Source organism: Homarus americanus, unplaced genomic scaffold (assembly GCF_018991925.1).
Source record: "Homarus americanus isolate GMGI-L3 unplaced genomic scaffold, GMGI_Hamer_2.0 scaffold29851, whole genome shotgun sequence".
Classification (NCBI taxonomy): domain Eukaryota; kingdom Metazoa; phylum Arthropoda; class Malacostraca; order Decapoda; family Nephropidae; genus Homarus; species Homarus americanus.
The window spans coordinates 77,501-103,699 of NW_024729972.1; the positions used below are offsets into that span (position 1 = coordinate 77,501).

General features: G+C 44.9%; 1 protein-coding gene across 1 annotated transcript in view; it reads left to right on the forward strand.

The window, feature by feature from the left end:
* LOC121866860 (voltage-dependent calcium channel subunit alpha-2/delta-3-like) overlaps positions 1 to 26,199 on the forward strand; it is a 124,317-nt gene that overhangs the window by 21,258 nt on the left and 76,860 nt on the right. The window contains exons 4-7 of the mRNA XM_042366595.1: positions 18,961 to 19,092; positions 19,947 to 20,067; positions 21,003 to 21,195; positions 22,092 to 22,202. Coding sequence (XP_042222529.1) covers positions 18,961 to 19,092; positions 19,947 to 20,067; positions 21,003 to 21,195; positions 22,092 to 22,202 — 557 coding nt within the window. The remainder of the gene's footprint in view (positions 1 to 18,960; positions 19,093 to 19,946; positions 20,068 to 21,002; positions 21,196 to 22,091; positions 22,203 to 26,199) is intronic.

Below are 26,199 nucleotides of genomic sequence, written 5' to 3' on the forward strand. Positions count from 1 at the left end.
GTCTGGGGTTGTCTGGGGTTGTCTGGGGTTGTTGTCTGGGTGTGTGTCTGGGGTTGTCTGGGGGTCTGGGGTTTCTGGGAGGGTTGTCTGTTGGGGGTTGTCTGGGGTTGTCTGCTGGGCTTGTCTGGAGGTTGTCTGGGGTTGTCTGGGGAATTGTCTGGGGTTGTCTGGGGTTGTCTGGGGGTTGTCTGTCTGGGGGTTGTCTGGGGTTGGTTGTCTGGAGGTTTGTCTGGGGTTTGTGTCTGGGGTTAGGCTGTCTGTTGGGGTTGTCTGGGGGTTGTCGGGGGTTGTCTGGGGTTGTCTGGGGTTGTCTAAAGGTTGTCTGGGGTTGTCTGGAGGTTGTCTGGGGGTTGTTTGGGGGTTGCTCAGTTGTCGGGGTTGTCTGGGGGTTCTGGGGTTGCTGGGGGTTGTCTGGGTTGTCTGGGGGTTGGTCTGGGGGTGTCCTGGGGGTTGTCGGGGGCTGTCTGGGGGTTTGTCTGGGGGTTGTCTGGGGTTGTTAGGGCTGTTGTCTGGGGTATCTGGGGTTGAGGGGGGCTGGGGTTGCCTGGGGTTGTCTAGGAGTTGTCTGGGGTTGTCTGGGGTTGCCCGGGGTTGTCTGGGGTTGTCGGGGTTGTCTGGGGTTGTCTGGGGTTGCTGGGGGTTGTCTGGGGTTGTCTGGGGGTTGTCTGGGGTTGTCAGGAGCATGCTAATCGATGCGACATTTACGATGATGGAGTAATAGATTTCAGGTTGTTAAAGACGATGGTCCTCTGTCTCCTCTTTCTCCAACACTCTCCTCCTCTCCAACACTCTCCCTTTCTCCAACATTCTCCTCCTCCTTTCTCCAACACACTCTTCCCCAGCATTCTCCTCCTCCCCACTCCTCTCCTCCCTCCTCTCCCAACACTCTCCTCCTTCTCCAACACTCTTCTCCTTTCTCCAAACTCTCCCCCTCTCTCCAACACTCTCCTCCTCCTCCAACACTCTCCTCCTTCTCTCCTCCAACACTCTCCTCCTTCTCCAACACTCTCCTCCAAGACTCTCCTCCTTCTCCAACACTCTTCCTCCTTTCTCCAACACTCTCCCCCTCTCCTCCCTCCCTCCAACATCACCAATTAAGGTAAAACTTAACCTATAAACCTTTAAGGGTAAAAAATCTCGTAAGATCTTTTGTGAGTGAATATTTGGTCATCAGGTTCATGAGTCAAGTGGGATACGACCTCACTTGTAGAGGTGTTAAGTGAGTCAGTTAGATGCGACCTCACTTGGAGGGGTGGTGGTTAAAGGAGTCAGTTAGATACGACCTCACTTGGGGGTTAAGTGAGTCAGTTAGATACGACCTCACTTGGGGGTTAAAGGAGTCAGTTAGATACGACCTCACTTGAGGGTGGTTAAAGAGTCAGTTAGATACGACCTCACTTGGGGGTTAAGTGAGTCAGTTAGATACGACCTAACGGGGGGTGGTTTAAGAGTCAGTTAGATACGACATCACTTGGGGGGTTAGTGAGTCAGTTAGATACGACCTAACTTGGGGGGTGGTTAAAGAGTCAGTTAGATTCGGCATCACTTGGGGGATGGGTTAAAGGAGTCAGTTAGATACGACCTCACTTGGGGAGGAGTCAGTTAGATACGGCATCACTTGGGGATGGGTTAAAAGAGTCAGTTAGATACGACCTCACTTGGGGGGTTAAAGGAGTCAGTTAGATACGACCTCACTTGGGGGGGTTAAAGGAGTCAGTTAGATAGGACCTCACTTGGGGTTGGGTTAAAGGAGTCAGTTAGATACGACCTCACTTGGGGGTGGGTTAAAGGAGTCAGTTAGATACGACCTCACTTAGGGGGGGTTAAAGGAGTCAGTTAGATACGACCTCACTTGGGGAGGGGGGTTAAAATTTCCTCCTATTTCCATAGCTCTCGTGTTGTTCGTCCGTGAGTCTGAGTTTTATAGCAACATGCACTTACCTTGTTGTGATTTTCGTTCCTTCTCTCTATCTTTATCTCTCTCTTAATCTTCCTTTCCTTCTGTATTTCTTTCTTTCTCTATTTTATTATAATTTGCTGTGTTTTTGTCTCTATCTCACAATCACTTGTTTTTTTTTCTCTCTCTCTTTTCTCTCTTAATTATTCTCTCTCATTTTCTTGTACTCGCTTACTCTCTTAATCTTCCTTCCTCTCTCTCCCTCTTACTCTTTCTCCCTCTTTTCCATTCCTTCTTTTCCTATTACTCTCTCTTCCGCTCTTTATCTTTCTTACTCCTCCATCTCCTGCTTTCCTCTTTGTCTCCCTTCTTCTCTTTCTTTACTTCTCTCTTTCACCCTTACTCTCTCTCTCTCTTTATTATCCATTTCCTTGTTATGTTTATGACTCCCCGTTATCATCAGCTGTCGACTCCTCGTTTGTTAATCGTTAACAGCGCCTCCTGGGTGGTCGTTAGATATGAGTGCTCGTTAAACCAAGGTCGTGGATCATTAAACCAAGGTCGTGGGTCGTTAAACGAAGGTCGTGGGTTCGTAAAATGATAGTCGTGGTTCGTTAAGCATGGGCCTTATGGTAGTTAAGTGGAGGTAGTCGCTAAACGAAGATCCCAGGTCGTTAAGTCGTAAAGCTTGGGGTGATTATTGACTATGGCCATTAGCTAGACGTTCGTTGATCTTCATTCACCATGGGAGTAGTTTATCATGCATTAATCACGTCATTAACCGAGGAAAGTGTCGTATGAACGAGAGTATGATTGTTAAGTGCACACATACACACAAACACACAGACCTTAAGTCTCTCTCACTCTCTCTTGCTCTCATTTTCAGTTTGTTCCTCTATCTCTTCTTATTTTCTTTCTTCCTTTCAGTTTCTGTCTCTCGGAATCTGTCTCAATTTTTAGTGTATCTATCTATCAAAACAGCAGAGAGCCGCTCCATCACCTTGACGAACCAACACGCACTAACATCCACAAACAAACCAAACGTCAACACTCCGGAGTATAAGTGAAACAATAACAAGGTCGGGAAGCTCACTCGCGCCCAAAAACAAAACACCATCGCCTTGTCCTTCTCTCTATACCGCTGCCATTCCAGAGAGTGTGTTTTCAAAGGGTCGGATCCTACTTCGGGGAATCCTAACACGTTCTGAGATTGAATTCCTCATTTTTGTTGTTCATTTTTCGATGTGGAAGCTTTGTGGTCGTGGAGTTTTTGAAAAAAAAAATATATATAAGATGGTGAGAAATTGGTTTCCATTAGCGCCATAATCGCCAATGAAGATAGAAAATTGCTCAAGTCTTTTAGATTTATGGTATGGACTGTGCCAAATCAACTGCGTATGGTATTAAGCTGTAGTAATTCAAGGGTAGTGTATTAAGCTGTAGTAATTTAAGCATAGTCTATTACGCTTTAGTAATTCAAGCGTAGTGTATTAAGCTGTTTTTAAGATCAATATCCCATGACTTGAAACCATGTATTGTATAGTATTGAAGAAAAATGGCCCCAGATAATTAAAAAATAGTTCAGTTAATCCCTTTGCTGTTTTCTATGGGAAGACTCCACGTTTTCTATGAGAAGATTCCACGTTTTCTATGGGAACATTCCACGTTTTCTATGGGAGGATTCCACGTTTTCTATGGGAACATTCCACGTTTTCTATGGGAAGTTTTACCGTTTTCTATGGGAGGTTAGACCTTTTTTATAAATAGGCTTAACGTGTACTATGCATAGGTTTGATGTGTTTATAACAGAGGAGGGAAAGGAGAAGGAGAATAGAGAAATATAAAAAGAACAGGAGAAAGGGAATAAGAAAGGGGAAAGACAAAAGGAGAGGAAGATAAAGAAAGAAAAAAGAGAGAAAATGTGATTGGAAAAGAGGGAAAGGGAAAAAAAGATAAAAGGAGAGAAAAGAGAAGTGAGGGAAAAAGTGAAAGAAGAAAAATAGAAAAAGGGGAAAGAGAAGAGGCAAATGGAAGAAGAAGAAGAAGAAGAAGAAGCAGAAGAAGAAGAAGCAGAAGAAACTAAAAAGAGAGAAAGGAAAGGAGGGAGAAGAGGAAAATGGAAAACGGAAGAGAGAGACAGAGAGAGAGAGAGAGAGAGGGGTGAGGGGAGGGGACTACGTTAAGGTCAGCTCCAGCACTATTAAGGTTCACAGATAAGATCGATTTTAATGGCGAGGAGGAAGATGATACGAGGAATAGTGGTGTGGCCGAGAGAGAGAGAGAAGAGAGAGAGAGAGAGAGAGAGAGAGAGAGAGAGAGAGAGAGAGAGAGTTAAGCCACAACAACTTCGTGTATATAACTTGTCACGTTAGACAGACTAATGGCCACTCACCACAAGGTTAATTGGCTGGCTGGCTAAGTGACTGGCTGCCTAGCTGTCTACCTGGCTAAGTGACTGGCTGCCTAGCTGGCTATGTGACTGACTGTCTGGCTGTCTGGTTGGCTAAGTGACTGACTGTCTAGCTGTCTACCTGGTTAAGTGACTGGCTGCCTAGCTGAGTGAGTGGTTAGAAGACTGGCTGACTGAGTAACTGTAAGACTGACTGACTGACTGGTTAACTGACAAACTGGTTGACTGGTAGACTAGCTGACTGCTTGACCTAACGTATCCCAATATAATAATTACAAATATTAACCCTACGAGACAGAGCAATAAATATATCAACCACTGTCTGTCTGTCAATCTATATATCTGTCTATTAGTTACTGCATCTATTATATACCTGTCTGTTTATTCACCTGTCTCTGTTTTTATGTTTATTTTTATCTATTATCTATCTATCTATCTATCTATCTATCATTACCACTACTACTATTGAAATAATAATAATAATAATAATAATAATAATAATAATAACATCCAGAACAACAACAACAACAACAACAACAATACTATGAAAGCTAGAGCAATAAGCAATAACCCTCCTACACCCCTACCCCCCTCCCCCACCCCCTACCCCCACCCACTCCACTCCCCGACGGGTAATATTTACAAACAAGATGTTACCATGACAACCGGAGCCAGCGTCGTCACTCCCAGCTGATGAAATGGGGGCGGCTGCGTTAGTGAGATACCGCCCCTCACTGTAAAAGACATTAGACATGGAAACAAAAGAGAGAGAGAGAGAGAGAGGTGGGGGGGGGAGTGGGGGGGAGTGGGGGGGGGAGTTGAGGGTGAAAAATTATGATAGTGTTTATGAGGAAGAATAAGAACGGGAAGTTAACACAGAAATGAAGAGGAGGAATGAGTAGGAGGAAGTGGAGGAGGAGGAGAGGGAATGATTGATGAGAGATAGACAGGGGTAGAGAAACAGGGAGATATGGAGAGGGAAAGAGGGAGATAGATTAATAGATAATAAGGGAGAATAAGGGGACATAGGGGGAAAATAAAATAACAAGATTTAGATAGGGAAATCAAGAAGAACGACGGAGAGTAAAAATAAGGAAGAGGGAGAGGGGTGAGGGAGAGTGAGGGAGAGTGAGGGAGAGTGAGGGAGAGGCTTGGGTGACGCAGTGGCTCACAAGGTGACGCCTCCCGGTCATCTCTCATTCTTATTACAACACCGAGGGAGAGGGAGGGAGAATAGAGGGAGGGAGGGAGGGAGAGTGAGTGGAGAGGGGTAGGGAGACTAGAGGGAGGGAAGGGAAGTATGGAGAGTAGAGGGAGGGAGGTGAGAGAAGTGGGAGGAGAGTGGAGGGTGGGGAGACTAGAGGAGGAGGGAGAGTAGGAGGAGAGTGGAGAGGGGTAGGGAGACTAGAGGGAGGGACGGGAAGTAGGGAGAGTAGAGGGAGGGAGGGAGAGTAGGGAGGTGTAGGAGGGAGGAATGGGGGGAGGAGAGAGAGAGAGAGAGAGCATACATTAAGGCCTCACAACTTTACCAACATCGACTCACAGATGTAAATACAAATCGTCTTATCTCCATCTATCTTTGGACCCAACCTCTTCCTCTTCTTCTTCCTCCTCCTCCTTCTCTTCCTCTTCTTCTTCCTCCTCCTCCTCTTCTTCTTCCTCCTCCTCCTCTTCTTCGTTTTCCTGCATTTCCTCTTCCTCTTCTTCTTCTTCCTATCTCTTCTTCTCCTTCTTCTCCATATCTCTTCTTCTTCTTCTTCCTACCTCTTCTTCTTCTTCCTATTTCTTCTTCTCCTTCTTCTTTCTACCTCTTCTTCGTCTTCCTATCTCTTCATCTCCTTCTTCTTCTTCCTATCCCTCTCTTCTTCATCTTCTTCTTCTCTTCCTCCTCCTCTTCCTTCTTCTTCTCTTCGTCTTCCTTCTTATCATCCTATTTCCTCCCCATTCTCATTCTCTTCTTATCTCAACCATTCTCTCTTTCTTTCCCTCATTTTCCCTTATTTATGTAACTTTATCTTTCTTTCTCATCTTTTTCCCTGTCTCTTTTTCTTTCTTTAATTTTTCCCTCTTCTCTTCTCTCTCAGATTCATCTTTCCTATCTATCCATCTATTCCCCCTTTCTCTTCCTCCTCTCGCTTCCCCCTTTCTCTCTGTCTCTCTGTCTGTCTGTCTGTCTGTCTGTAAAATTGGGTTAACGGGGTCGAAGGTCAGTTGTAACCTCTTTAACTTGGTGTCGTGATGGAGGAGAGAGAGAGAGAGAGAGAGAGAGAGAGAGAGAGAGAGAGAGAAAATTTCCTGACTGTAATCACTCAACGACAGACAGACAGACAGGACAGACAGACAGACAGACAGACAGACAGACAGACAGACAAACAGACAATCATAAAGACAGATTGACAGACAGACACAAATTGAGAACACTGACCTGATAACATTATTCTCACCTTGTCGACTGATGGAAGAATGAGTGAGAGGCGAGGGAGAGAAGTGAGAGGTGAGGGAGAGAGGGAGAGGTGAGGAAGAGAGGGAGAGAAGTGAGAGGTGAGGGAGAGAAGTGAGAGGAGGGGAGAGGGGAGAGGTGGAGGAAGAGGAGGGGAGAGAAGGAGAGGTGAGGGGAGAGAAATGAGGGGTGAGGGGAGAGAGAGAGGGGAGGAAGAGAGGGGAGGAGAAGTGAGAGGTGAGGAGAGAGGGGAGAGGTGAGGGGAAGGAGAGAGAGGAGAAGAGAGGGAGAGAAGTGAGAGGTGAGGGGAGAAATGAGAGGTGAAGGAGAGAGGGGAGAAGGAGAGGTGAGGGAGAGAAGTGAGAGGGGAGGGAGAGGAGGGAGAGGTGAGGAAGAAAGGGAGAGAAGTAACAGTGAGAGGTGAGGGAGAGAGGGGAGAGGTGAGGGGAGAGAGGGAGAGGAAGGAGAAATAAAAAGTGAGAGAGAAGGAGAGGAAGACAGGGTGAGACAGCGAGTGAGTCACGTCTCGAAAAAAAGGGAAGGGGGGGGAGGGAGAGAAGGGAGAGAAGGAGGGAGGAGAAAGAAGGAGGGGAGGAGAAAGAAGGAGGGGAGGAAAACGGGGAGGGGAGGGGAGGGTGGAGAAAAGGAGGGGAGGGAGGGGAGAGAAGGGGAGGGGAAGGAAGAGAAGGTGGGAGGGAGAGAAAGAGGGAGGGAGGGGAGGGGGAAAGGAGGGGAAGGAGGATAGGAGGGGTGGGATTGTCTTTTGTAACTACGAGCGGGGAAAAATGGTGGAGACATCTGTAGAGAGAGGAGGGAGGAGGAGGTTGGGAGGAGGAGGAGGGAGGGAGGAGGGGGAGGAGGTGGGAGGAGGAGGTGGGGGAGGGAGAGGGGGGAGGGAAGAGGAGGGGGAGGGGGAGAGGAGGAGGAAGAGAAGGAAAGAGGGTTAAGCATTGTATACGAGCTTATATAGAGAGAGAGAGAGAGAGAGAGAGAGAGAGAGAGAGAGAGAGAGAGAGAGAGAGAGAGAGCGAGAGGTGTGTGTGTGTGTGTGTGTGTGTGTGTGTGTGTGTGTGCGGCCGGGACTGCACTCGACCATCTTTACATTCTCAACTGTAGTGTCAAGTGTCTGTCTCTGTCGCTCTGTCTATCTGTCTGTCTGACTGTCTGTCTCTGTCTGTCTGTCTGTCTGTCTGTCTATCTCTCACTATCTTTGTCTCTATCTCTCAGTCATTTGATTTCATGTTTCCTATCTCTTAATTCCTACTATTTCTCTACCTTTTTTTCTCTTTTCCTCCTATACTCGTTTCTTTACTCTCTCTCTCTATCTCTCTGTCACTCTCTGTTTATATTTCTCTCTCCTCTCTTTCTTCCTTTCTCAGTCTCTCTGTGTCTTTCCTATTTCTCTCTCTCTCTCACTATTTCCCACCTCACACACCTCATTGTCTATTCTCCCCCTCCCTCTCTCTCACTTCCACCCTCTCACACACACTCCTATTGTCTATTTCTCCCTCTCCCTCTCTCTCACTATTTCCCACCCTCTCTCTCACACACTCCTATTGCTCCATTTCCCCCTCTCTCTCTCTCTCTCTCTCTTTGTCACTGTGTAATGTTTATCTTTTGGAAGGGGTTAGGATAGTTTTCTCTACCTCTCTCTCTCACATGGTGTTGGAGACAGAGGCAACTGTAATAAGCTGCACTCACAGCTTTATTCAACAGCTAAGTGGCTCAAACTTAAAGCTGCCCGTCCTTTCCCGCACCTTCTATTGTATCTGTACCAAGTCTACCGCCCTTGTACCTGTGTTACCTGTGTTGCTTGTGTTACCTTTGTTACTTGTGTTACCTGTGTTACCTGTTTATCTGTGTTACCTGTGTACCTGTGTATCTGTGTTACCTGTGTTACCCGTGTTGCCTTTGTTACCTGTGTGCCTGTGTTACTGTGTTGCCTGTGTGTGTGTGTGTGTGTGTGTGTGTGTGTGTGTGTGTGTGTGTGTCAGATGCAAAATAACAAGCCTCAGGGCCTGATGGAATCCCAGCCGAGGTGTATAAAGGAGGAGGACCTCTACTTACCAGCCGTCTCCACTCTCTCCTGGAGAATATTTGGGAAAAGGAGGAAATCCCCCAAGCTCTTAAAGACGCCTCCATCGTCAATATTTATAAGAACAAGGATAACCGGTTAGACTGTGGCAACTACCGCGGGGTCTCGCTGCTGTCCGTCGCTGGCAAGATTATTGCCAGAGTCCTCCTAAACAGACTACTAATTGAGGCGGAAAACTTCCTCCCAGAATCTCAATGTGATCTTAGACCATCACGTGACACCACTGACATGATTTTTGCTGCCCGCCAGATACAGGAAAAGTGCAGAGAACAGCGTCGTGACCTGCACATAGCTTTCATAGACCTAAACAAGGCCTTCGACTCGGTCAACAGAGAAGCCCTCTGGTGGACCCTCAGCCGATTTGGCTGCCCACCAAAATTCATCGCCATTGTGAGGCAACTCCACGATGGCATGAACGGCAGTGTCCTGTACAATGGCACCCAGTCTCAGTTCTTCCCCATCCAAACGCGGGTTAAACAAGGGTGTGTACTGGCACCAACTCTCTTTTCCATTTTCTTGGCTGCCTTCCTTACTCAAGCCAGCACCAATTTAGCCGGCGGGGTGGACATAGAGTCCCGGATGAAGGATCTTTTTAAAATAAGACAACTTCAGGCAGGAACAAAGGTGTCAACTGCTTCCATTACTGAACTTCAGTATGCAGACGACCTTACCCTTGTCGCTCACACTGAACATGACCTACAGGAGATCCTGAACACCTTTGCAGAGGCGTATGCACACTTCGGCCTTGAAGTGAATGTGCGTAAGACTCAGATTCTCTTTCAACCTGCCGCTGGCTCAGCCACACCTCCACCATCCAACAAGCCTAGCGGTACTACCCTCTCTAATGTTACCAACTTTCGGTATCTCGGCTCCCACCTGTCCACCGCCGCGGACATCGACGAAGAGAGTCAACATCGGATCAGATGGGCATCTCAAGCCTTTGGCAGACTCTGTATCCGTGTCTTCAGCTGTTGGGAGCTGAAATTATCTACAAAGTTACACGTATATCGAGCAGTGGTCCTCCCCACCCTGCTATAGGGCAGTGAGACATAGATTACATACAGAAGGCACCTCAAGGCACTTGAAAACTTTCACCAACGTAGTCTGCGTTCCATCCTCCGAGTTCTCCGGGAAGACAAGAGAACAAATGCCAGCAGTCTTGCTAACACCAACTGTAGGAGCATCGAGGCTACCATTATCCATGAACAACTACGTTGGACTGGCCATGTTACCCGCATGGGCGACAGTAGACTGCCAAAGCAGCTACTTTACAGTCATCTAACGAATAGCAAACGTAACACCGGAGGGCAACTGAAAAGGTATAAGGATTGTCTTAAGACAAACCTGAAAAAAAGTGCCAAATCGACCCCCTCACCTGGGAGACGATTACTCCACACCGTAACGCTTGGAGGAGCACCACACGAGAAGGTGTCAATACTTTCGAGTTAGCCCGACTGCAAACCGAGGCAGACAAGCACCAGCGCCGGAAAGACGCTGCCGCCGCCCCTCCTTCATTAGATGTAGCCCTCCACATGTGCAACATCTGTGATCGACCCTGCCGGTCCCGTATCGGCCTCTTTAGTCACCTCAGAACTCACCAACCTAGGTGACATCTCTCATAACTCATATCATTGTATCATAGCTGGATGATCGTCATACTCGATTCCGAGTGACAGCAAAGTAGTTGTAGTAGTAGGTGTAGATGTGTGTGTGTGTGTGTGTGTGTGTTAATATTTCTTGAGGCTTGAACATCAACCTTAAACCATCAGCCTCAACCTTGAACCTTGAACTACTTTGAAGTATGACCTAATAGTTAGGTTAGGTTAAGTTACTCATTAAGACAACCCGGAAGTAAACAGAGGCGGAAGTTTCTTTACCTGACGTAGAATTTATCCAAGATCACAAAAAACACGAGAACTAACTGATAGATGTGTGTGTGTGTGTGTGTGTGTGTGTGTGTGTGTGTGTGTGTGTGTGTGTGTGTGAAGGAAGGAGACACAGCAGGAAGAAAAATGGACAGAGAAGTCGATAATAATCACGGAGGTAAGACGTTGTAATTTCTCTCTCTCAGGAGGGAAGGAAGACATCAAGAGCGCTCTGGTATTGTGTCGATTAAATTATTGAACCTTTGGAGAAGGGTGTTGTTGTGAAAGGAGGGAGGGAAGGAATTAGGGGCGGATGGGAAAGAAGGGAGAGACGGAGGGAGAGAGAATAGAGGGATAGAGGGGGGGCAGAGGAGAGAGAGGGGAGGGATGTTATGGTAATGGAGTGTTATTAGTGAGAGGTTGGGGAGGGGAGAAAGAGGGAGAGACATATGGAGAGGAGGCAAGGAGAGAGGGAGGGAAGGAGGGAGAGAGGGAGGGAAGGAATTAGGGGAGGGCAGGAGGGATTGAGTGATAAATGGGGGGAGTAAGGGTGAGAGGAAGGGGAAAGGGTGAATAAGAGAGAGGGGGAGGAAAGAGTGAGGGAGGAAAGGAAGAAGGAGAGGACGGGAGGGATTAAGGGACTGGTGAAGGGAGGGAGGGAGGGAGATAAAAGAAGGGAGGAACAGACAGAAGGAAGCGAGGTTAAGTAAGGGAGTGAGAGAGGAAGGGATGGAGAGAGGACTAGAGAGGTGAAGTAGAATTAATAGAACGAAAGAGAAATGGACAGGAAATAAGATAGACGGGAGAGAAAAGGAAGAGAAGAATAGGAGAAGAAGAAGAAAAGTAGAAAAACCCAAGAAGAAGAAGAAGAAGAAGAAGAAGAAGAAGAAGAAGAAGAAGAAGAAGAAGAAGAAGAAGAAGCGTCACTGATGAAGAGAGAAGGAGGCAGGATTTGATTACCTTGAGGGTGATCGTCTCAAAAATGTCTTGTTCTTTCAGCCTTCTTCTGTTATCTGGTACTTGTTCCTGGTATTGTATCCTGGTACTACAACCACCATTATCACCACTATCACCACCCCCATCACCAGTACTACCACCATTAATACTATCGCTATCACCAACATCCATCCTCTCCCCACTACCACCACCACAACCACCACTACCAACCTACCCCACAACCACCACTACCACCAACCCCAGCCCCCCCCACACCACCCCACTACCACCACCACAACCAACCTCCCACACAACCACCACTACTACCAACCCCAGCAACCTCCCCCTGCCACCACCCCTACTCACCACCACCACAACCAACCTCCCACAATAACCACCACTACTACTCAACTCCCACCCCTCCTCTGCAACCACATTCACAAACCACCTCCCCATCACTCCCACCACAAATCTCTTCCTCCCCACTACAACCACCACTACTACCACCACTACAACCACCACTACAACCACCACTACTAGCACCACCAGCAGGTCGTGTAAGAGTGAATTATGTGGTAATAACCCTTCTGCAGCAGACGTAGGAGACCAGCAGAGTATAGGAGGAAATTACATGATTCTGACCCTCCGTTCCCCCAACCCCCCCCTTCCCTCACCCTTACCCCCTACCTGACCCCTCCCCCACTAGCCTTTCCCTCCCCATCACCTCACCTCCCTTACACCCTCTACCCTTCCCTTCCCCTTCTTTTCCCTATCTACTGTACCTAAGATGGGAAGGAGGAGGAAAAGGGTGGAAGGAGGAAAGAGGGGGAGAAGAAGGGAGGGAGAAGGATGATGGGAGGTGGAAGATGTAAGGAAGGAGGAAAGAGAAAGGGAAGAGAGGAGGAAGGAGGAGGATGGGAGGTCAGGAGGAGGGAAAATGAAGATAGGGAGTGAAGAAGAGGGAAGGGATAGAGATTGAAGGAACACTGAGAAGAGGGAAAGAGGAGGAAGAAGAGAGAAAGGAAAAAGGTGAATATAAAGAGGGAGGAAAGAAGGGAGAGGGGAGAGGAGGGGTGAGTAAAGGTGAGAGAGAGAGAAAGAGGTAGGGAGAGAGAGAGAGAGAGAGAGAGAGAGAGAGAGAGAGAGAGAGAGAGAGAGAGGTATCCATTTTCCTCCCTTTTAAAATCTAACATCAAAGAAAGACAAAGATTCATAAGGAAATTTTCATACAGAAGAAAGAGCAAAAAAATCCTCTTTTATTTACAAGACAAAAACTACCTACACTACACACTACCACAGACTTATAAGGTACACAGTATACTTATAATGTGTAGTGGTGTAGTGGTGTAGGTAGTGTAGGTGGTGTAGTGGTGTAGGTAGTGTAGTGGTGTAGGTGGTGTAGTGGTGTAGGTAGTGTAGTGGTGTAGGTGGTGTAGTGGTGTAGGTAGTGTAGTGTGGTGGGTGGTGTAGTAGTGTAGGTGGTGTAGTGGTGTAGGTAGTGTAGTGGTGTAGGTGGTGTAGCGGTGCAGTGGCGGTCCATTGATCAAGAACTGATGAACGAGACAGAGAGAGAGAGAGAGAGAGAGAGAGAGAGAGAGAGAGAGAGAGAGAGAGAGAGAGATTTTTTCCACCAAGCCTCGGCGCGCTGTTAGCATACGAAAGGGAATTACAGGACCCCGGATGAAAATATGAATGGGACAGAAGCGGTGTTTGGGGCATTTTTCCATCCACCAAGTTCGTTACTAAAAGTCCTGGATGTGATGAGAAGAGGGAGAGAGAGAGAAAGAGAGAGAGGCAAGGAAACGATGGTAGGGAGGGGATGGGAGAGATAGAAACAGAGAATGAGAGGGGCAGGGAAAAAGCGGGAAAGAGGGGAAGAGAGCAAGGGAGAAATAGATAGAAAGAAAATGAGAGATTAAGAGAGAAACAGATGGCTAGGAAAGGAGGACTAGGGAGAGAGAGAGGAGAGAGAGAGAGAGAGAGAGAGAGAGAGAGAGAGAGAGAGAGAGAGAGAGAGAGAGAGAGAGAGTAATAATAATAATAATAATAACACAGGTATGTATAGCAATAATTTCTACTTAGTGATAAAAGAAACACACACACACACACACACACACACACACACACACACACACACACACACACACACACACACACACACACACACACACACACATACACACACGCACACACAACTTAATTAAAATGAGAAGAATACCATCAGGCCAAGCGAAGAACCTCAAGAAATGGACAAAAAATCCACCTTTATCAAAAATTTTCTTCTGGTTAAGTTTTCATCCTAACTGGTGATAAGAGAACGTATCTAGTTAAGGTAGTGCCTCAATGTAATTTTTTCTCCTAAACCTAAACCTGTAACTTTCGGCCTAAACCTGTAACTTTCGGCCTAAACCTGTAATTTTCGACCTAAGCCTGTACCGACCCAAGCCTGTAAATCTCGACTTAAGTCCTATACGTTCGACCTAAACCTGTACTTTCGACCTAAACCTGTACTTTCGACCTAAACCTGTACTTTCTACCTAAACTTGAACTTTCGACGTAAACCTTAAACTTATACTGAAGCGCAACGATCAACCTTCGTATATGTGTGTGTGTGTGTGTGTGTGTGTGTGTGTGTGTGTGTTTGGTATGGAGAGATGGTAGTGTGAGTGGTTTTCCCAGATCTGGCTAAGAGGAAAATCAAATATGTGTTTGGAATGTTAAGTTGAGAGCGAGAACCACGAGCCATTTGTCCGAGTGTGGCTTATGTAAGAACTTGAATGTGGCTTACGTGATGACTTGAGTGGGTTTACGTGAGAACTTGAGTGTGGTTTAATAAGAACTTGAGTGTGGTTTATGTAAGAACTTGAGTGTGGTTTAATAAGAACTTGAGTGTGGTTTATGTAAGAACTTGAGTGTGGTTTATGTAAGAACTTGAATGTGGCTTACGTGAGAACTTGAGTGGGGTTTATGTAAGAACGTGAGTGTGGTTTATGTAAGAACTTGAGTGGGGTTTATGTAAGAACCGGAGGTGGTTTATGTAAGAACTTGAATGTGGCTTACGTGAGAACTTGGAGGGGTTTATGTAAGAACTTGAGTGTGGTTTATGTAAGAACTTGAGGGGTTTACGTGAGAACTTAAGGAGGTTTACTATACGACATAAAACTTTAACTTGAGTGTGTGGTTTATACAAGAACTTGAGTGTGGTTTATGTAAGAACTTGAGTGTGGTTTTTGTAAGAACTGAGTGTGGTTTATGCAAGAACTTGAATGTGGTTTATATAAGAACTTGAGTGTGGTTTATGTAAGAACTTGAGGTGGTTTTTGTAAGAACTGGAGTGTGGTTTATGTAAGAACTTGAATGGCTTACGAGAACTTGAGTGGGGTTTATGTAAGAAATTTAGTGTGGTTTATGTAAGAACTTGAGTGGGGCTTACGTGAGAACTTATGAGGTTTACATACGACAAAACTTTAACTTGAGTGTGTGGTTTATAAAGAACTTGAGTGTGGTTTATGTAAGAACTTGAGTGTGGTTTATGTAAGAACTTGAGTGTGGTTTTGTAAGAACTTGAGGTGGTTTATGTAAGAACTTGAATGTGGCTTACGAGAACTTGAGTGGGTTTATGTAAGAACTTGAGTGTGGTTTATGTAAGAACTTGAGTGGGGTTTACGTGAGAACTTAAGGAGGTTTACATACGACACAAAACTTTAACTTGAGTGTGTGGTTTATACAAGAACTTGAGGTGGTTTATGTAAGAACTTGAGTGTTGTTTGTAAGAACTGGAGTGTGGTTTATGCAAGAACTTGAATGTGGTTTATATAAGAACTTGAGTGTGGTTTATGTAAGAACTTGAGTGTGGTTTACCATAACTTGGTAATATCTTTTGTTTTATCAAATGTTCTCAAGTGAATTTCTGTCATCTTGTTCATCAATGTACAAGTCATCACTCAAGAGGTTAAGTCATCATACACAAGGATTAAGTCATCGTACTAAGGGGTTAAGTCATCGTACCAGGGGTTTAGTCATCACACTCAAGAGGTTAAGTCATCATACTCAAAGGGTTAAGTCATCGTACTCAAGGGGTTAAATCATCGTACTCAAGGTTGATGTCATCACACCAAGAGGTTAAGTCATCGTACTCAAGGTAAATCATCGCACTCAAGGAATTAAGTCATCATACTAAAGGGCTAAGTCATCGTACTAATGGGTTAAGTCATCGTACTCAAGAGGTTAAATCATCATCGTACTCATGGGTTAAGTCATCGTACTCAAGAGGTTAAATCGTCGTACTCAAGGTTAAATCATCGTACCTAACAGGTTAAGTCATCGTACTCAAGGAAAATCATCGTTATCAAGGAGTTAAGTCATCGTTATCAAGGGGTTAAATCGTCGTACTGAAGGGGTTAAATCATCGTACTCAAGGGGTTTATCAAAGAGAAACAATTTTACGTTTCTTTGACGATTAATGAATAAACTATAAATAAAACTTTCAGGAAAACAATACAACTTAGACTTAGAACACACACACACACACACACACACACACACACACACAACAGCGGGTGCAATAAACAAAAATGATTCAGTTTGTTTCATAAAGAGTTTGTAACATTTTCTTGTGGCTACTAAGATACAATTTGTGCTTGAGATACGTTCACTCCTGCTTGTGTGAGTGGGTGGGTGAGGGTGGTGGGTGAGGGTGGTGGTGAGGGTGGTGGTGAGGTGGTGGTGAGGGTGGTGGTGAGGGTGGTGGTGAGGGTGGTGGTGAGGGTGGTGAGGGTGGTGGTGAGGGTGGTGGTGAGGGTGGTGGTGAGGGTAGTGGTGAGGGTGGTGAGGGTGGTGGTGGAGGGTGGTGGAGGGTGGTGGTGAGGGTGGTGGTGAGGGTGGTGAGGGTGGTGGAGGGTGGTGGTGAGGGTGGTGGTGGGAGGGTGGTGGTGAGGGTGGTGGTGAGGGTGGTGGTGAGGGTGGTGGTGAGGGTGGTGGTGGAGGGTGGTGGTGGAGGGTGGTGGTGAGGGTGGTGGTGAGGGTGGTGGTGAGGGTGGTGGTGAGGGTAGTGGTGGAGGGTGGTGGTGGGAGGGTGGTGGTGAGGGTGGTGAGGGTGGTGGTGAGGGTGGTGGTGAGGGTGGTGAGGGTGGTGAGGGTGGTGGTGAGGGTGGTGGTGAGGGTGGTGGTGAGGGTGGTGAGGGTGGTGGTGAGGGTGGTGGTGAGGGTGGTGGGTGAGGGTGGTAGGGTGGTGGTGAGGGTGGTGAGGGTGGAGGGTGGTGGTGAGGTGGTGGTGAGGGTGGTGGGGAGGGTGGTGGTGAGGGTGGTGAGGGTGGTGGGAGGGTGGTGAGGGTGGTGGTGAGGGTGGTGGTGAGGGTGGTGGTGAGGGTGGTGAGGGTGGTGGTGAGGGTGGTGAGGGTGGTGGTGAGGGGTAATGGTGGGTGAGGGGTGTGAGGGGTGACGGGTGGTGTTGGTATAGTGGTAGGTGAGGGTGGTTGTGGTAGTGGTGGGTGAGGATGGTAGTGGTGGTGGATGGTAGAAGTGGTGGTGAGGGATGGTGGTAGTGGTGGTGGTGGTTGAGAGTGATGATGTCTTCTACCTGCCCCCCTCTCAGCCCTCTCCCTGCCCCTCCCTCAGCCCCCTCTCCCTGCCCCTCCTCAGCCCTCCCTCTCATCTCTTCACCACGTCACTGACACACACACACAGACACACCATCAAGTAAACTCTCTCCTTCTCGTATGACGTCTCTAAGAGCAATGATCATGGCCTTTTATTGGTGTTCGCTCACCGTGGTGGACCAATAGCAACTCTGGCGGCCTCTTATTGGTGGTCGGTCACTGTGCTCCGTCCAATAGGGTGACTCCATTGCCCCTGAACTCCGTAATGGCGATCCTCACACAAGAGTTGAATGACTGGGACGACACACACACACACACACACACACACACACACACACACACACACACACACACACACACACACACACACACACACACACACTTTGGTCTCCATTCTCCACCTGCTCTCGCCTCCTCCCCAGACCTGTCACCTCAGCAAGGGATTATACTGGAGACCTCGGCTGGCTGTGGCTGGCTGTGGTTGTGGCTGTGGTTGTGTCTGTGGTTGGTTGTGGTTGGGCATGGTTGGCTGTGGGTGTGCTTGGCTGTGACTATGGTTGGGTATGGTTGTGGTTGGCCATGGGTGTGGTTGGCTGTGGCTGGTTGTGTTGACATACACACATATAAAAAAGAGAAAAAAAAAAAGAGAGAGAGAGAGAGAGAGAGAGTTGTCGATAAGCCTGAACAAATGCTTCCATCTGCGGCGTTTCAAGAAAACAAACGTGCGCTCGGCTACGTGAATCCGAACACTGCCCCTCACCCATTTAAGCTGTCCGAACACCCCTCTCACCAATCTAAGCTGCCCCCTCACTCCTTTCATCCATCTAAGCTGTCCGAACACTCTCTCACCAATCTAAGCGCCCTCACTTCCTCTCACCAATCTAAGCTGCCCCCTCACTCCTCTCCTCTCACCAATCTAAGCTGCCCCTCACTCCTCCTCACCAATCTAAGCTGCCCCTCACTTCCTCTCACCAATCTGCTGCCCCCTCACTTCCTCTCACCAATCTGCTGCCCTCACCTCTCATCCATCAAAGCTGCCCCCTCACTCCCTCTCATCCATCTAAGCTGCCCCCACTCCTCTCACCAATCTGCTGCCCCTCACTCCCTCTCACCAGTCTAAGCTGCCCCCTCACTTCCTCTCACCCATTTAAGCTGCCTAAATACTCCCTCTCATCCATCAAAGCTGCCAAGCGTGACCAGTAAACTCAAAAAGCTTTAATGTGATCTAAGAAAATAATAGAAAAATATGTAGATGTTGTGTTTGTCTTATATGTTGAAGACACACACACACACACACACACACACACACACACACACACACACACACACACACACACACACACACACACACACACACACACACTACATATTATCTATCTTGCGTTACGTGAAGATTAGACACCCCAGCTTATTTAACCTGACGATTAAATACCCCAATATTAACCAAACCTAACCTAACCCAACCCAGGCAACCCAACCCAACCTAACCTAACCTATCCCATCCAGGTAGATATATCATTAAGGCGTTTAATCTTCAGGTAAACTAAACTATGATCATTAACTAATAATAATCATCACCTGACTCTTAATTAGATTTATAAATAACCCAATTATATATATTTACCTTTAATTAATTACATATATCTAATTAGTAAGTTAATTTTATGCGTGTTTGTCTGTTTGTGTTTATGTCAACAAGTCAGTTATCTTCTTCTTTCAGCTCCGGATGTTATCAACGCTATCAGGTGGTCAGGTCGACTCGATCGAACATTCAAGTCAAACTACGAACTGGATCCGACACTTTCCTGGCAGTACTTTGGGTCCTCTACTGGCTTCCTCAGACAGTACCCTGGTAAGTATTTGGGTTAAGGACAGTGACCCAGGGTGGTTAGAGAGAGAGAGAAAAAAAGAGAGAGAGAGAGAGAGAGAGAGAGAGAGAGAGGGAACCAGAGTGAATCCTAAATGAAACCCAAATGAACCCAAAGTGAATCTGAATGAACCCAGATGGAATTCCAATTGAACCTTAGAGTGAATCCTAGTGAACCTAGAATGAAGACCCAAATGAACCTGAATGAATCCCAAATGAAACTCAAAATGAACCCCTCCCCCAAAAGAGTGATCCCTTGAATGAATCGCAATAAAACTAAGAATAACCCCTCCCTCCAAAAAAAACCCCTAAATGAACCCAGAGTGAACCCAGCAGACAGGTGAGCTTATCTGTCCTGGAGGCGTCGAAGTTTTTCCCAGGTAAGGTTAATTAACATGATGTAATTTTAGGTAGTATGTCACTGAGCCCGGGGCCATGCTGTTTACCTGCATGAACACACACACACACACACACCACTCTTCCCTCTCCACAGCATCGGAGTGGGTTATCCTCGTGCCCCCCACTCACCATTCTTCCCTCTCTACAGCATCGGAGTGTTATCCTCGTGCCCCATCATCCCTCTCCACAGCATCGGAGTGGGTTATCCTCGTGCCCCACCACCCCTCTCCACAGCACGGGAGGATTATCCTCATGCCCCCACTCACCACTCTTCCCTCTCCACAGCATCGGCGTGGGTTATCCTCATCCCCCCACTCTTCCCCTCTCCACAGCATCGGAGTGGGTTATCCTCATACCCCCACTCACCACTCTTCCCTCTCCACAGCATCGGAGTGGGTTATCCTCATACCCCCCACTCACCGCCTCTTCCCTCTCCACAGCATCGGAGTGGGTTATGGACGAGAAGGACCCTGACCTATATGATGCTCGTCTTAGATCCTGGTATATCGAAGCAGCCAACAGCCCAAAGGATATGGTGATCCTACTTGACGTCTCCGGTGAGTCTCTTGTCTCTTTATCTCTCTCTCTCTCTCTGTGTTTTACTGTCTCTTTATCTCTACCTGTCTCTCTCTCTTTATCTCTCTCTCAATCAATATGTCTTTCTCTTGTCTCTTTATTTTTCTCACTCGCTTTATCTCTCTCTGTCTCCATCTCTCTCCGTCACTTTATCTGCGTGTGTGTCTTTCTGTCTCCTTATCTCTCTCACTCACTTTCACTCTCTCTTTCCTTCTGTCTCTTTATCTCTCTCTCTATTTTCTGTCTCTTTCTACTTCTCAATTCTTCTGTCTCTCATTTTATCGAGATCTGTTTCGTGTCTGTCATTATCGCTATCTCTCTGTCTATCTCTCCCTGTCTATCTCTCTCTGTCTATCTCTCCCTGTCTCTAAATATTCTAATAGATTCATAAGTCAATCTTCCTCTTACGTCACAAAGATGGCGGAGAATATACGCTGAGACTTGACCATAAGGAGATGATTATTTTGTTTTGTTATTATTTAAGGTGTTTGTTGTTATTGATGACAGGTGAGTTAATTAGTATATTCAGGTGTTTGTTTTGTCCTCTCTCTCTCCTCTCTCTCTCTCTCTCTCTTATTCTTCTTTTCGTTTATATTCTTATTCTCCCTCTCATTTGCCCTCTCTCTTATTTACACTCTTTTACCTCCCTCTCTTATTCATACTCTCTGTCTACCCCCCCTCTCTATCACTCATTCTTACACTCTTCCTTCCCTTCTCCTCCCCACACACTTTCCTCCCCCCCCACTCACGCACTTTATCTCCTCTCACCTCTCACTCTCTTCCTCCCTCTCCTCCACACTTTCTCTATCTCCTCTCCCCCATCTCCCTCTACTCATGACTACCCCTCTCCTCCATCTGCCCCCCTCTCTCCCACCTGCCTCCCTCTCCTCCCCACTCCACCACTCTCCCACTCTCTACAGGATCGATGACGGACTAAGAGGAATCGCTAAACACGTGGTCTTGAACATCTTAGAGACACTCAATGAGAATGATTTCGTCAACGTGTTTAACTTCAGCCTTAAGACAGTCGAGCTGGTCCCTGTTTTGAGACACATTGGTCAGAGTTCGTCTTATCAGGGGTGTAGTGTTTGTATACGTGTGGTGTTTGTGTACGTAAGAGTGTAGTGTTTGTGTACGTGTAGGTGTAGTGTTTGTATGCTGGAGGTGTAGTGTTTGTGTACGTGTAGTGTTTGTGCTTGCTTGGGTGTAGTGTTTGTGTGTACGTTGGAGGTGTAGTGTTTGTGTATGGTGTATGCGTGAAATTGTAGTTTGTGCGTGTGGTGTTTGTGTACGTAGGTGTAGTGTTTGTACGTGTGGTGTTTGTGCATGTGATGTAGTGTTTGTGTACGTGTGGGTGTAGTGTTTGTGTACTGAGTGTAGTGTTGCTTGTGGGTGTGTGTTTGTGTGCTTGTGGGTGTAGTGTTTGTGTGTACGTGGAGGTGTAGTGTTTGTGTACGTGGAGGTGTAGTGCTTGTGAGGTGGAGTGAGTGTAGTGTTTGTTATCGTTTGGTGTTTGTGTACGTGGGTGTAGTGTTTTGTGTACTTTTAGTGTAGTGTTTGTGTACGTGTGTTGTTTGTGTACTTAGGTATAGTGTTTGTGTACTTTTGAGTGTAGTGTTTGTGTACTTGTGGGTGTAGTGTTTGTGTACTTGTGAGTGAAGTGTTTGTGTGTGGGGATGTACATACATCTGTCCACTTAATGTCTACGTCTGTATACTGGGTGTAGATCTGTGTACTAAGTTTGTGTGTATGTATGTATATATGTATGTATGTGTATACAGTACGGCATTCTTGTCTTCTATGAATATTTTGAATATTTGTTCACGTGCTGTTAAGTTTGTGTGACAATGATATTTAGACCCACAAGCACACACAGATACATACATACATACATACATACATACATACATACATACATACATATATACATTCATACATACATACATACATACATACACTACAAAAGCCAAAATCTACATGTACTGTATTCTAATCTCTGGCAACTACAGGCTAATCTGGAGAACCTGGGAGAGTTTAAGAAGGCGCTCAACTTCGGGGAGACGAAAGACATTGCCAATTTCACACAGGCATTAACCCAAGCCTTCGAACTCCTCCAACGGGTAAGTAATGTATGATCTTATCTATGTCTCTCTCTCTGTTATCTCTCTTATCAACCCATGTGTCTCTCTCTCCCTTCTCCCTCACCTCTATAAAGGTCTTGGTATTATGGTGTTCAATTTATTATGGCTTAATTTCCTCCATTTCCCCCACCCTATTTGATGCCTATTTGTTATTATCATTGTTTTTATCCCAGTTCCCCCTCCCTCCTAATTAATGTCTTCGTTATTTTGTAAAGAAATATATTAGTCTTGTATATTTAATTATAATTTTTTTCCTGCATAAAATTTAGTGAAAAAAATTACATAATTTTTCTTCATAATTTCTCCCCCAAAAAACTAATATTATTTGTTATTTTCTATTCTCGTTTATCAAGTTATCTGTTTCCTCCTTTATTCTCAGGTAGATAATTATTATATACTAATAATAATCGTTTTTGTCAATCTATTCACACCAATTGGTAATGTTGACGGTAATTAAAAACATAACTACCATTAACAAATATAACACAATTTCGTATTTTTTAACATGTCCAAATTTAACACCTGACATTAACTTATGATTTAGTGTATGATGGTATGATGATCCTATGTATATTATGGTATCATTCTTTTCCTGTATGATATATTATAATACATTGTAATTTACATTATATTTCTCCCATTTCATTTACAGCATAATTATTCAATATAATTTACAGTATAATCATCCCATATAATTATTTTCCAATACAATTTACAGCATAATTCTATATAATTTACAGTATATTTTATCGTATATAATTTATAGTATAATTTTCCCCATTGCATTTAATTCTCTCCTCTAGTATTGCTGTATAATTTCCCCACTATGAATTATAGCAGAACTGATGGATTCACTTACGCGCCACCTAGCAGATGGAAACTGTTCTAACGTGTATAAAACTCCCTCACCAGTAACCAACCGAATCACAAGAGTTCGAATCAGTGAGGTCGAATCAGTGAAGCAACTGGGCCATTAAGACACTTCAATTATTTCACTAATTCAACCTCATGTGATTCGTACTCACACTGTGGTTGATTACTGGATGGGACTTCTGTTCACGAATAGTACAAGTTGTCTTTCGGTTTATAACACTGTGTGGACCGGTGGTATTAACTGGTCAATATGGATTTCATTTTGAACAGGTGTATAATTAACTGCCCTCACTTCCTCAGCTTATTTCACCTGATGATTAACTACCCTAAAGTTAACCTAACCTAACCTGACCACCCTCACACTAATTTATCCTAATCTAACGTAATCTAACCTAATCTGATCTATCCTAACTTAACCTGACCTAACCTAATCTAATTCGATCTAACTTAACCTAACCTAGCTTACCCCCCCCCCCCCTCCGAGGTAGCATTAGGGGGTTTAATCATCAGGTGAAATTAGCTAGGGTGAACCTATGGTGCTTGAAGGCTTGTATCATGTGCTAGAGGAATTACAGCTCATTTATGTATGATTTCGTATTTAAGGAGGTAAGATACAGTCACAAAATACAGTTGTAGATGTGGTTACAGTTGACTACAGACACACAGGTAAGTACAAGTTCATTTATCATTGTATTACGACCTTATTTTTTTTTTTCTATTTTTATTTACTGAAGTCTTCTCCTCAGAGTCAAAACGAAACGTAATATGAATCATTGAATCGTACGTGAAGTAGTTCCAGAGTCGATAACATAACAAACCTCTAACTAATATAACGAAATATCCTTACACTAATAACATAAGTTGAAAATAATAGTTATCACTTACTTTATAGATTAGATAAGGCCAGTCAAACTTAACAAAAAGAGTTCCGTAATCCGAAGAAATGAGTCAGGAGGGTGAGACAATCGACGTGCGCTCTCATCCCCGTCCAACAAACGACTGACCGTTAAATGTTTCTCTCTAAAGTAATATTTCGTGTCAAAAAGTTATCAAGAATGAATGATCAATAATGGATTTTAAAATTAATCAAAATAATATATATATGGTAACTTTCCTCGACAAACCACACGCGTCTTTAAAATAATGGTGGTTTGAACTGTTTCTTTTGTCCATAACGGGAAGCAGTAGCCCTCCTCATTCCTCCCGTCTCCTCTTAAGATATCAAGTTACCAATACTAAAATAATATGGATCAAGTAGCCGGAATACTGGTGGAAGGTATATATAGGAAAATGCACACTAGAATAAGTTGCTCGACACAGATCCAGACCGGTGTAAGGTAAAGACATTGGACCCTCCCAAATGCTACCGCTAGATTGACTGCAACTGTGTTTTAGAACTTATTTCACCTCCTAATATATTAAATCGTATAACTCGAAAACACAATTTACTTAAAAAAAAATTATACAAACTATCAAAAGGCCGAGTATTGACCAGTTTGGTAACGCATCCTAACACGATGTTTACACCCAACCTCGTGACGTCGTAAGTTTAATCTGCCAGGCGACTCGTAACTTAAGTCTCGTCAATTCTTCTGTATAATTTTCAGTTTAATGTAGTCGCTTATTCGCTGGCACTTATACATAGCACAGTTACTGGTGTGTTTTGCGAGATGTGGCAATGTTGTGGAATGTTTATCTAACTGTCTTTAGTCTGGTTACTACTACGAGGTTCCTTCGGGCCAATGCGAGAGTTTGAATTCGATGTAAACAAACGCAGTGGTGCCACATCTCACAAAACACACTAGTAATTGTACCAGGTGTAAGTGGAGCCGACTGTACCTGAGTGACTGTTGCCTCTTAAGGTGATAAAAGTTAATCGTTGTTATTTTCTTCTTTCTCGTCTGATACTTTTCCTTCCCTGTTTAAGGCACACTCATCCCTCCCTTCCATCAATTCCCTTCCCCCCTTTCCATCCCTCTCTTTCTCTCTCTCTTTTTTCAATCCTTACTTTCTTCTTCTCCCCCATATCTCCTTTCCTCCCTCCATTCATCTCCTTCTCTCTCTCTGTCTCTCCTCAATCCTTGCTTTCTTCTCCTCCTCCATATCCCACTACCTTCCTTCAATCCTTCTCTTTCTCTCTCACCTCCACCCTTCCTTTCCTTTCACCTCCATCCTTCCTTTCCTCTCTCCCCCATCCCAACGTCCCTACCATACTCTACCTTTCTTTCTCCCTTCACTCACCTCTTTCTCCCTCTTCTCTCTTTCCTCACCCTTCCTTGCCACTCTCTCCCATCTCCTCTCCCTCCCTTATTATCTCCATCCCTCCTCCCTCTTCTCTCCTTATCCTCATCCTTCTTACTCTAATATAATGAACACCTTTAAATCTCAGCAACTTTTAGTAATTGGATTCTTAATGAATATTGTCTGTAGTTTCGAGTACTTTTGCAATTAGATATTTTTATCCAATCAAATTCGCTTCTTCGTAAAGTTGTAATATTTTTCACTAGGATATAGATCATTGAAAATTATTTAAAGTATTTATATTTTTTCCTTGCAGTGGGTCATGTTGCATAAGGCATTGCTGTTTCCTCACTCTAACCTTTCATCATTGCATAAATAGATATTAAGTTTGACAATATATATATATATATAGATTTTCTTATATAATAGTTTAATGTAATGAAGCATCATGGTTAATATACCATTTTGTTCACACCCACAAATTATTCCATTGGTTTAGGTATTTTAGTTTAATTATGTGTATGTGTGTTTTTAAACTTATATGCCAATTTTACCCTTTTTTTTTTTGCTTTACAGTTACGTCTACAAAAAAAATAAAAAAAAAATATACAGAAAATACAATATTTTTCCGGCAATCTTCATTTCTGTTTTGACACTGATTTGTCTCTTATTTTTTCTGGTTAAATATTTTTTTTTCTTATTTTGTAATTATTAGTAAAATGGAAGAGAAAATAAGTCTTGTCACGTGTTAAAATCGTGGAGATCTTATTTTATTTCTCCATTATACTTCTACAGATATACACACCGCATACATCGCGTTGAGAATGTATACTTGAGTCCAGGGTTATACTCCCGTGGGTTT